Source organism: Apium graveolens, unplaced genomic scaffold, assembly GCF_009905375.1.
Source record: "Apium graveolens cultivar Ventura unplaced genomic scaffold, ASM990537v1 ctg6578, whole genome shotgun sequence".
Lineage (NCBI taxonomy): Eukaryota > Viridiplantae > Streptophyta > Magnoliopsida > Apiales > Apiaceae > Apium > Apium graveolens.
In genome coordinates, this window is record NW_027419604.1 from 22,832 (window position 1) to 34,127 (window position 11,296).

The 11,296-nt window shown below is 36.3% G+C and overlaps 1 protein-coding gene and 1 pseudogene across 1 annotated transcript; one reads left to right on the forward strand and one right to left on the reverse strand.

The window, feature by feature from the left end:
* Nucleotides 1–275: 275 nt before the first annotated feature.
* On the reverse strand, nt 276–5,287 carry LOC141703364 (inositol-pentakisphosphate 2-kinase-like; annotated as a pseudogene).
* Nucleotides 5,288–8,356: 3,069 nt separating this feature from the next.
* On the forward strand, nt 8,357–9,494 carry LOC141703361 (uncharacterized). Its single transcript, XM_074506897.1, has 2 exons — nt 8,357–8,675; nt 8,815–9,494. Exons 1-2 carry the CDS (start codon nt 8,357–8,359, stop codon nt 9,492–9,494), a joined length of 999 nt encoding a protein of 332 aa, XP_074362998.1.
* Nucleotides 9,495–11,296: the final 1,802 nt, after the last annotated feature.

An 11,296-nucleotide genomic window follows, 5' to 3' on the forward strand; every position in this document is an offset into this window, starting at 1 on the left:
AAGAATCAACTAATATAATGACAAGGCAGATGATGATACATAAACTCGTATTACAACGTATCTGTGTTCTAGTTTATTACGTGACCGTAAACACAGCCAAATCTATATATGAAGGCTCCCTTACAAATCATGCATACAAATTCTTAATCCTGGAGGCTGCGTTTTGATGACCGAGGAAATACTATCAGTAAATTGTAAAATAAACAATCGTTACGCTTTTTTACATAATAATGACAATACACTGAAAACTATAAATCTTATAACAGAGCTAAACATATGAAATATTATGGTGGATATTATTATTCTAAAACTTGGATAATTTGGAATAAATGTTATACAGTGAACAGCGACTTATTAAAGTTTAGGTGTACATTATGGCATTTGCCTCTAAGCAAAACCAAGTTCTATAGACAACATAAATTAAATGTCAGAGCAGCTAGTATGAAGAGACATCTCAGTTGCACTTTAAATGTTTGACATTGTAGCTCCTGCTTGCTCTGAAAGAATCATCTGATTCATCCCTACTCACCATCTGACTCATCCCTATCTCCTTGTGGATCAAGCTACCACAACTACAGCAAAAGACGGAATGAGGATCAGTTGGGAAGTTACACTATCAGATTATTTCTGTTGGCACACTAATAAAATAGAAGAAAAAGGTTTATTAGAACAAATATAGAGCAGCAAACTACGACATAATGTGTATAAGTGAAAAAAATGATAATTTTAGGTTGTGTAAGTCTAAAATACAGACCTTCAGAGTGATACTTCGATAAGAAACTTGGCTAAGAACCTCACGGTACATTTAAGTTCTTTGATGAAAAATGAGAAATATGCACATGCATAATATAAACGTGTTTGAAAAACATAGCGGAGAAGCCTTGAAATGCAACCTACTATATGTCCATGACAAGGACCAGGTCTATTCAATTTTCGCAGCTTTTACCTGGATTATCCTTGACTTTAGATATCTGAGAATAAGCGCGAACTATTTTCTGGTCTAACTCATAATAGTATTCCATCTTCGTTAGAGGTTTTCTATCCAGGTCAAGAAAAGATGCCTGTGAATTAACAAATTTAGTAACTATATCAACAAAATAAGACAATGCCATATTAGCAATATTCCATTGTCTTAAAATAGGAAATACTAACGAGTGCAGTAGTAGATAATAACATCAGCAGGGGGAATCAAGATTTGAGCTCCTGATAGTGTAAAGGTCATGATGGATCACTAGACCATTTAATAAATTAAAAAGCACTTTGCATTGTCTTGCATTATTCCATAGTATCTGCGACTAATGTTTACATGCTTTTGCTTCAAAAAACAAATGATAAAGGATGAGAGGATTTGTGCATTAACTTAGGAGAAGGCAGAACGGTGAGAATCTGAGATCAGTTGTGACACATACCTTGTATTGAAAGCTTTGTCTAGTCGATTTTAGTACAACAGTATCATCCAAAGATTCCATGTCTCTGTTTTCAGTGGGTCTAAAACTTATCATCGTACTCAAGTCCTTTGCAGTTGCAGCAGTCAGATAGTCCTTCACAATCTTTAAGCTTTTACTGTATGGATCTGAATGAATATGGGAATATCTTTCTGACAGTTTCTCTTCTACTTCCCGGAATTTGCTGCATACTTTACAAGACTGGGAAACAACATTATAATATGCATGAATTGCCCCTTCAATGTCAAGCGTATCAAGCATCTGGGCTTTTAGGAGCCTATCTAATAGTCTTGATCTGAAAACTGTCTCAGCAACAAGATCCAGGAACTTTGTTGTACGATTGCCATTGTCTGATTGAATCACACATTTCAGTACATCTTCAAACGTTTCCCTAGTCAGATAGCTCTTGCTGCTTGGGCTACCACCTAAGCCCCCATATATGAGAGAACCATTTAAAATACCCGAAAATTGTTCTGAGGTGTAAGAAAAAGGTCCTTCACAGCTTTATTTACTCTCTTTATAGATTTAGAGAACAGATCCAACGGATCGTATTCGCTTACTTCCGATATCTGAAACAAATTTTTGAATGTTGAAGAAGGTATAATTAAATCAAGTGCTAAACAATCTTCCACACGAGAGCAAACAACACATAAAAAACAGATTTAAATGACATCAGTGTGAAGAATATACTATTTAACCAAGAAATGTACTAAATGCTGATTGATAATAATTTTATACAAGCATCCAACAAATAGTGGACTGGTCTTAAAATTTAGTAGTAGGATAGACAAATACCTTCCCCTGATGGAATTTCAGTGCCTGATGCATTTTAAATCGGCTTATGCTCTTTTAACAGAATTTTCCTCAGCTATCAAATCTGAAACTGGCAGAAATCCGCATTTGGGCTGCTTTGAGTGAGCAAGAATATAATGAGAAAAGTAAGATATACTTAATCTTTGTGTATCCTTTTAACTGCCTCTTACTCAAAACATTCAAAAGAAATTATTAGAAAAGAACATTAACAGAAGGGGGTAGAACCTTTATCTCAACAGTTATGCAGAATTCTTTATTAAGAACACCTGAGAAAAAGGTAAAGATAAATTTCTGTTACGAACAATCATTATATAAAAGCATGAAGACCGTAAATCATTTAGTTGTTTCAATATAACATTCAAACAACTTACAACCCTCAGAACTCAGACACGTACTTATAGATTATAGGACAACAATCTAATCAACATCCATAGGTTATCATTAAGGGAAATGTAAAAGCTTGAATTGGACTGTTGGTATGAAAGTCAAAATATGTTGCCTCGCTTGTGAAGATAAGATTTAAAAAAATTGTTAACTGTATTAAAGGAGAATCAGCTTCATGTTTTCTTCAATAATTTTTCCATGTAATACTACAATAAATATATGCCCATAAAACTGTGTTTCATGAGCAAGTAACCCACTACTTCTTTTCTTTAGACTGCAAACTAGTGGATGACTCTTGAAAGCCACCTAAAGAAGCATGCATCAGATGTATGTTAACTGAGGTACAACACATACACCACAAGGTAATTATAAAGTAGCCATTAAGAACAATTTTCAAATCCAGGTGAAATTCGATTCCAAGATCATGATACCTTGGGTTTAATTAGGTTAGAGAAAAATCACCATTAAGGCGGCAAGTGATAGGGTATTAAGGTGTCTTGTTTCCTTAAATAGACAAGCATAGTTATTTGCATCAAATATATTTCAGAGATGGTACTTACTGCCAGGAAAATGTGAGAGATCAGGTAGAAGAAGAGCAGAAACACATTCTGTGTTGGTCTTTGCATCATTGACTCGCCATGAAGGACGCTTAGAAAGAATATTACTTTCAACAGACTCCAAAAATCCCTTGCCCACAAGTACTCGGACCTACCCAGTATAAAAAGGAACAACATGAGGACTCTTGATACAAGACTACAGAACTTTGAAAAAACCATTTGTGCAGAATCAAACGATGCATTCTGGAGGAGAAACAATGGGTGATATTGCATTAAAAGAAATTATTATAGCTTTTCCGGACTATTAACGTGAATAGGCCACAAGTATAGCTCATATAGCTCATAAAAAGAAATTATATAAGTACCATTAACATGAATGGGGCTTAAGAAGGGCAATAAAAATCACTCAAACAAGTGAACTATATAAGAGTAACCTATAGCTAATGCTGTGCAGAGATCTTTATTATGTCCTATCATAATTAATAGATGGTAGAGACTGTAACAATAAATTTAATGCATATATTTAAATAATTGGTCGCAGGCAAGAGGCAGCAATATCTATGTGATGCTTTTTTTGAATGAAACAACATATGATCAGGATATTAAGCAGGATAAATAGATATTAGAAATGCACAAGAGATATGATGCTATAACAACACATACCCCAGACTCAACATAATCGGAACCTAGCAGAGGTCTCATAACATTCTTTACATACAGGTGCTCAGCCATTTCCCTGGATGGGGCCGATATAAGTTCATCCCAAAGTAAGCACTCATGCTTGCTTAGGCCAGAGAGTCCATTATCATATTCTGCCCCATTTTCAGTTATCTTCCGCACACGCAATACTTTCCCAACCTATACAATGAATTGCAAAGGATTTGAATATGTTAGAATATAAAATATAACACAAGATCCAGTTGGGGCCTTCCCCTAACATCTTAAGATGAGCTGTTTACTTAACATGCCTTAACATGAGATCTTCTAACAGAATATGCTAGTGACTAGCCGAAGTAATGATTCAGAATTGCCAAGGATATACGATATACAAAAGACCTCTTGCTCTAGTGGCATCGCCCCGTACATTTATTCCCATACCTGGGGTGGAGTTAGTTAATTCATAAATTGAAATAATAATAATAATAATAATAACTGATGAATATAATAATCTATGGATCTAATGACTGCATAAATATTCTGATTCTAAAAGAGTCAATACCACTTGGGCAGATGCCATATCTCTTTTGAAAAGATAAAACTTTTAAACCCTACAAAATCCACCATCTCATGAAAGCTAAATACTTTTTTGATACCACCAAAGTTGACGGTACTTTAATATCCTAACTGGACACTAATCGTTTTTTTGTAATAATTCCTTGTTGCGTATGGAATAGTAACACATTTAAAATCTTTTGTAATACCATCCCGATTGACTACCAAGAAATTTTTTAAAGACTGAAATCCCAATTGAATTCCGTCAAATTTATTAAATTTTATAAATTTTCCACCTAGTATTGACTTGCAAGATAAAAATAATACCCAAGAGACTCTAGATTGAATACACACAAAATAACATTGAAAACAGGGGACAGAGGTCAAATGGGGGAGAGAGAGAGAGAGAGAGAGAGGAAAGAGAGAGGGAGAGAGAGAGAGAGAGGGATTACAAAAGGAGGGTATGATCCAGTGTAAGAAAGAACAAGATTAGCAGCGCCTTCTCCTCTATAAGCCCACTCCCCAGCATCTCTAGCCTCTAAAATCATCTCCATTCCCCTCCCCTGCAGAACTATATAACACATAAACCATACAAATGAATGCAATAATACATTACATGTTATATTACAGATGTATAAGAGTTTAGTTAGAAATGAGATTACCCCTTAACTTATCCAATAATAAAAAGACATGGGCATACCTTAAATCTTAAGACAGGGGAGATTAAAATCCAAACTGAGGGCTCTTCACAACTACAACTGGGTACTCTGAATTGTCACTTGTATTTGTGTACGTATGTATACAACATTGATGACGGAGGGAAAGAAAAAGATAAGACTCAGAGACACGCAGGGGTGGGCGTTGGGTATTTTATTGTTTTTGTGGGCTCTGTGTACTGTATGTTTTATTTTTTTATTAATCGGGCGCCAAATGAATGCTGTTGATTTTTTTCTAACGTAAATTGCGGTATAAAAAATTATATTTATACATATATTTGTTTTTTAATATTATATTAAATTAAAGTTTGAAATTTAAGATTTAATTTGATATAAATATTAAATTTGTTTATCAATTACTCCCTCCGTCCCACTGAATTGGATTGTTTACGTTATTTTTCGACACACTTTTTAATGTTCGTTTAAAGTATAGTTTTACAATATTTTTTTTTAATTTTTTTTGAATAAAAGTTTTATGTTTAAACTTTTATTCAAAAAAAAAATTTCAAAAAATATTATGAAACTATAATTTATAAAAATTTCGAAATACGTATTGAATTATAATGTAAACATCTCGGTGGTACGAAGGAAGTAAAAGTTATACTTTTTGCCACTCTATAAAAGGGTTTTGGCAATTTTTACCCGTTTTGTTAGAAACTCAAACAATAACAGAATCACTTATTTTTGAAATAGATATTTGTTTACGGGTTAAAGCCCAAAATAACGAAATTTGGGGTGGAATTGCCCGAAATGATCACTGTCAAGAGGATTGGGTATTCGAACCCTCGATATGTATAATTCATGTGCTATATACTACTATTCCTTTAAAACCAATACAAGAGACGCGTACTAAATATGACTAACTTGTGTTTATTTCTGAATTAGTGATTCGACTTTTTTAAACTAAATATGTGACGGCATGTATACGCATAACAATAGTGCGCAACCTTTATTTGTAATTTCTAAAATTAAAAAAAATACATCAAGAAAACTTACGCGCACCAATGTTATGCGAAATAGAGCCCACGTATATTGATACTGCGGAGAATTAGCTTTATTTTTAAAATTTTCAAAATACAAAAAAAAGCAAAAATTAGTCGTAAAGGACTACACATACAAAATATGCGGGGCACCTGTACGCATGCTGATAAGAAAAGGTTAAAAAAGTCATATATGTAACCAGGAGATGTGAGGCCGTGGACGCATATGACATATAAGTATACGTCCCCGCCTACGCATACTCTAGATGCGCTTTTGGTACACGTATAAGTATACGTCCCCGCCTACGCATACTCTAGATGCGCTTTTGATACACGTAAATTGTGGCGCCCTCAATTTCGGGATTAGAAAATGAGTATCTATATATCATCAAACTAACAATAAATAAGCATAAACCCCGATTAATTATTAATAGGATATAAACAACCAGTAAATATTATTACAACCAGTAAATATTATTACAACCCAAAATAATATATTGTGTAAATTATATATTATTTTGGGTTGTAATAATATTTACTGGTTGATAGTTATGTCTTGTCTCAAACTTAATCCTGTTTAGATCCTGTTAATAGTTAAACGGGGTTTATGCTTATTTATTGTTAGTTTAATGATGTGTGGGTTCTCATTTTCTAACCCGTGATTGAGGGCGTCACACAAATCACAAATGTGAATTGTGGATATAAAAAATCCAAACTTGTCTATTCTTTCTTTGACGGCCCATTACATCAACACAAAATTTATATCTATGTCGCAAGTATACCGTATATACAATTTGTTCGCGTGCTTAGATTCAACTGAACATATCATGTGAGTTCTTAATGGTAGTCAAAATTTATATAACTATTTTCCCGAATTGTGTGTATAAATCATGGTTTCTTGATTAAAAGTTGATTATCGTAATTATGGCTTCTGGTTCTAGTTCAAATTATGTGATGTGTTGTTCTTATTACGATGGTAAAATTATTTATAATAGCGTTATTGGTTCCACTTATGATAAATATCATATTTGATTTGTGAAATTGCTCTTCAAATTAAAATTTATAGGATTATTGGATCTTTTATATGCAAAACTATTTATTGATCAGAATTTGTACAAGTTGAAAGTGTTACGTAGAGTTTTGAATTCTACGACAAACAATTTTGGTCTTACTCCAATTGTTAATGATGATGTGGAGTATACATATGTTCGAATCTTTGGATGATTCCGGTAGTAAGGTCCATGTTTTTTCCATATAAAGCTCCACATGGACCTTACTACCGGAACCATCCAAAAATTAGAACATATATATACTCCACATCATCATCAAAAAGTCTGTATTTGGGTGAAAATAGTAGTTCAAGCAGATCACTATACACATCCGTGTAGATACTGAAGGAAAATCAATAGGAAATTATGGTTTTAGAGATGATGATACACCTTATTATAGGTCATTTGATGGTTCGTCAATGATGATTTCATATCAAGAGCCAATTATGCAAATTATTCGTGATTTGCATAATCCAACTGAGTTGGGAAAGGGATGTTGGCATTATTAATCTAAACTATATTTGCCAAGGTGTTATTTTGTTGCTGGTGTTGCTGGTTTGCAGCACTGTTTGATACATGGGACTTGGTCATTCAGCATTACATGTTTGTAGGAGAAGTAGTGGAATAATCCGTAGTGGCATATTGTTATTAGGAAAGCTGTTGCATTAGTTCCTATTTTCCAGCTTATCTTTTGTACGCTCTTTCTATTTACATGTTATGTCTCTTTGAAATAAAATAGTGAGTTCCAGCATATCTCTGTTTCTCTTAGTTTTCATTCATAAAATTGTTTATATTGCAACATCTTGGTATCAGAGCTACACACATCTGGTGGATGCCCAAGTGTATGCCCAGACCAAGAACAATGGAGACCGAGAAAAATAAGGAGAGCACGGTGGGATTAAATTATCCCATGTTGACAAGGGGGAACTACACGGTGTGGGCCTTGAAGATGAAGGCGTGTATGGATGCACATGGAATATGGGTGGCAGTGTCACCAAAGGACCCGAAAGCTGTTGTTGAAGAAAAGAAAGACAAGATGGCGTTGGCTGTTATCTATCAGGGAATCCCTGAGGATATTCTTTTGTCGATAGCGGAGAAAGAAACCGCGAAGGAGGCCTGGGAAGCAGTGAAGGTGCTTTGTCAGGGAGCAGAACGGGTGAAACGGCTAGAATTCAAACTCTAAGATCAGAGTTTGAAGCAATGATTATGAAGGAAGGTGAATCTCTCGACGATTTTTGCCTAAAATTAAATGGACTAGTAACAAACATACGAACCCTGGGTGATGAAATGGCTGAGGCGTATGTTGTTAAAAAGGTATTGAGAGCAATGCCACATAAATTCTTGCAAATTACTTCCGCCATCGAGCAATTTGGCGATCTGGAGAAGATGAGCATTGAGGAAGTAATAGGTTCGTTGAAGGCGCATGAGGAAAGGCTCCGTGGACAACCTGATGCGAGTGGGGGCACTAATCAGTTGCTACTCACGGAGGAAGAATGGAGGAAGAAGGACAAGGAGGAGAGTAAATTGATGGATTAAACGGTCCAATAGAGGTGAAGGTAGCTCACAGAGATTCAGGGGAAAGGAGACATTCCGAGGAAATCGTGATAAAAGTAAGGTTAGATGTTGGAATTGCCTTGGGTATGGCCATTTTGCTGCAGATTGTAAAAAGCCAAAACGCGACAAGGAGCAAAGAGAAGAAGCTAACATGGTGCAAGTGCCAGACGATGAACCAGCCCTTCTTCTGACAGAATGTGACGAAGGAGAAAAGAATGTGATGCTGATAAATGAGGAGAAGGTGAGTCCGAAAATTAACAAAGGAGCTGGTGAGGTAGTGTCAAACCTTTGGTATTTAGATAACGGAGCTAGCAATCACATGACCGGACAAAAATCAAAATTTAAGGAATTGAATGAAGAGATAAAAGGGCAGGTGAAATTTGGTGATGGCTCGTTGGTTCAGATAAAAGGAAAGGGATCGATAGCAATACAGTGCAAGACTGGGGACGAGAGGATTCTTCACGATGTATACTACATACCGGCACTTTGTAGTAACATCATCAGCTTAGGACAAATGGCTGAGGAAGGATATAAGATATCAATGAATGGAGATTTTCTGTGGGTTAGAGACACGCAAGACATTCTGTTCATGAAGGTAAAAAGGTCCTTGAATCGATTATATAAGATTATAATTAATACTGGAGATGCAGGTTGTTTACTCTCGGAAGGAATTCAAGGCCAAGAATGGCTATGGCACTCAAGACTCGGTCATGTAAATGCTAATGCAATGCAAGAGATGGGAAGAGACAGATGGTGCACGGGCTGCCAAAGTTACAACATTTGAAGGGGGTATGTACTGGGTGTTTAATGTCGAAACAAATCAGAAAATCATTTCCTCAACAAAGCAATTACAGTGCAAGCAAGGAGTTAGAATTGGTGCATGGTGACTTGTGTGGGCCAATCACGCCTTCAACAACAGCTGGAAATAGGTACGTATTTTTATTGGTTGATGATTATAGTCGTGTGATGTGGGCTTATTTGTTAAAGGCAAAGAATGAGGCATTTGAAGCATTCAAACGCTTTAAGGCCTTAGTTGAAGATGGTAAGGAGAGAAAAATCAAGACTTTTAGAACGGACCGAGGAGGTGAATTTTGCTCCAAGGAATTCTTGAATTATTGTGAAGATAATGGAATAAACAGGCACTTCACGGCACCATATTCACCCCAACAAAATGGAGTGGTTGAGCGACGTAACAGAACTCTGATCGAGATGGCAAGAAGCTTGCTTAAGGGAATGAAGATGCCAAGTTATTTTTGGGGTGAGGCTATCCGACATGCCATTTATTTGTTAAATCGTTTGCCTACTAGAGCAGTGTCAGGAATTACTCCATTTGAGGCGTGGTCTGGTGAAAAACCGTATATAGGACATGTACGTGTGTTTGGATGTATAGCTCATATGCGTATTCCTAATGTTAATTTGCAGAAGTTGGATGACAGAAGCAAGGTGGTAGTACACTTAGGGAAAGAACCCGGAACCAAGGCGTATAGAGTTTATGATCCAGTTAACAAAAGGGTGCACGTAAGCAGGGACTTGATTTTTGAGGAAACAAGGTCGTGGGCTTGGGCATGTGATTCTGAGAGTGAAAAATCTGATGAAGGAAATTTCGTAGTGTTTGGGCTGGGGTCTGGTGAATCTCGAGATAATGAAACAGGAGGTGAAGACAACACGTTGAGTGATGAAGTGGGTAACTCAAGAGAGTCAGAGTATGATTCGAGTTCTGATGCATCAGTAGAATCCTTATCTTCAACAAATTCTCAAGTGTCAAATACAGAAACGGACTCGAGTAGTGCACCCCATAAATACAGGTCTCTCTCAGATATATATGCTGATGCTGAACACGTAGAATTGGAGGATGATGAGTTATTTTTCTAGCAGCAGATGAGCCAATAAATTATGCACAGGCATCCAAGGATAGACTGTGGAAACAAGCTATGAAGAATGAACTGGAGTCAGTCGAACAGAATAAAACCTGGAGCTTGACAACGTTGCCACCTGGACAAAAGGCAATAAATTTGAAGTGGGTGTTCAAGTTAAAGAAAGATACAGCTGGTAATATAGTAAAACACAAGGCACGAATTGTTGCAAAAGGTTATGTACAGAGGAAAGGAATTGATTTCGAAGAGATTTTTGCTCCAGTGACTCGATTGGAAACAGTGCGACTACTACTCGCTCTTGCTGCTAAACATAGTTGGGAAGTTCATCACCTCGACGTAAAGACGGCATTTTTAAATGGTGAGATTGAAGAGGAGGTGTACGTGTCTCAACCAGAAGGGTTCGTTAAGAAGGGGGAAGAACATTTGGTGTATAAGCTTCATAAGGCTCTGTACGGGCTTCGACAGGCGCCCAGGGCCTGGTACTCGAAATTAAATAAATGCCTAGAGGAGCTTGGTTTCACTAAATGTCCACACGAGCACGCCGTTTATACCAAAAGAATTGAGAAGGAGACGTTGATAGTAGCTGTGTATGTCGACGATCTCTTGATAACCGGAACCAGCAAGTCAGTCATTGAAGATTTTAAAATGCAGATGAATCAAAAATTCGACATGAGCAACCTGGGTTTATTGTCTCACTATTTAGGTATTGAGG

Excerpts from the sequence above, each read along its gene's own strand:
- LOC141703361 (XM_074506897.1), top strand. The coding sequence starts at position 8,357 with ATGATTATGAAGGAAGGTGAATCTCTCGACGATTTTTGCCTAAAATTA. Across the intron at positions 8,676-8,814 it reads GAAGAAGGACAAGGAGGAGA|ATTGTAAAAAGCCAAAACGC; the intron begins GTAAATTGATGG and ends ATTTTGCTGCAG.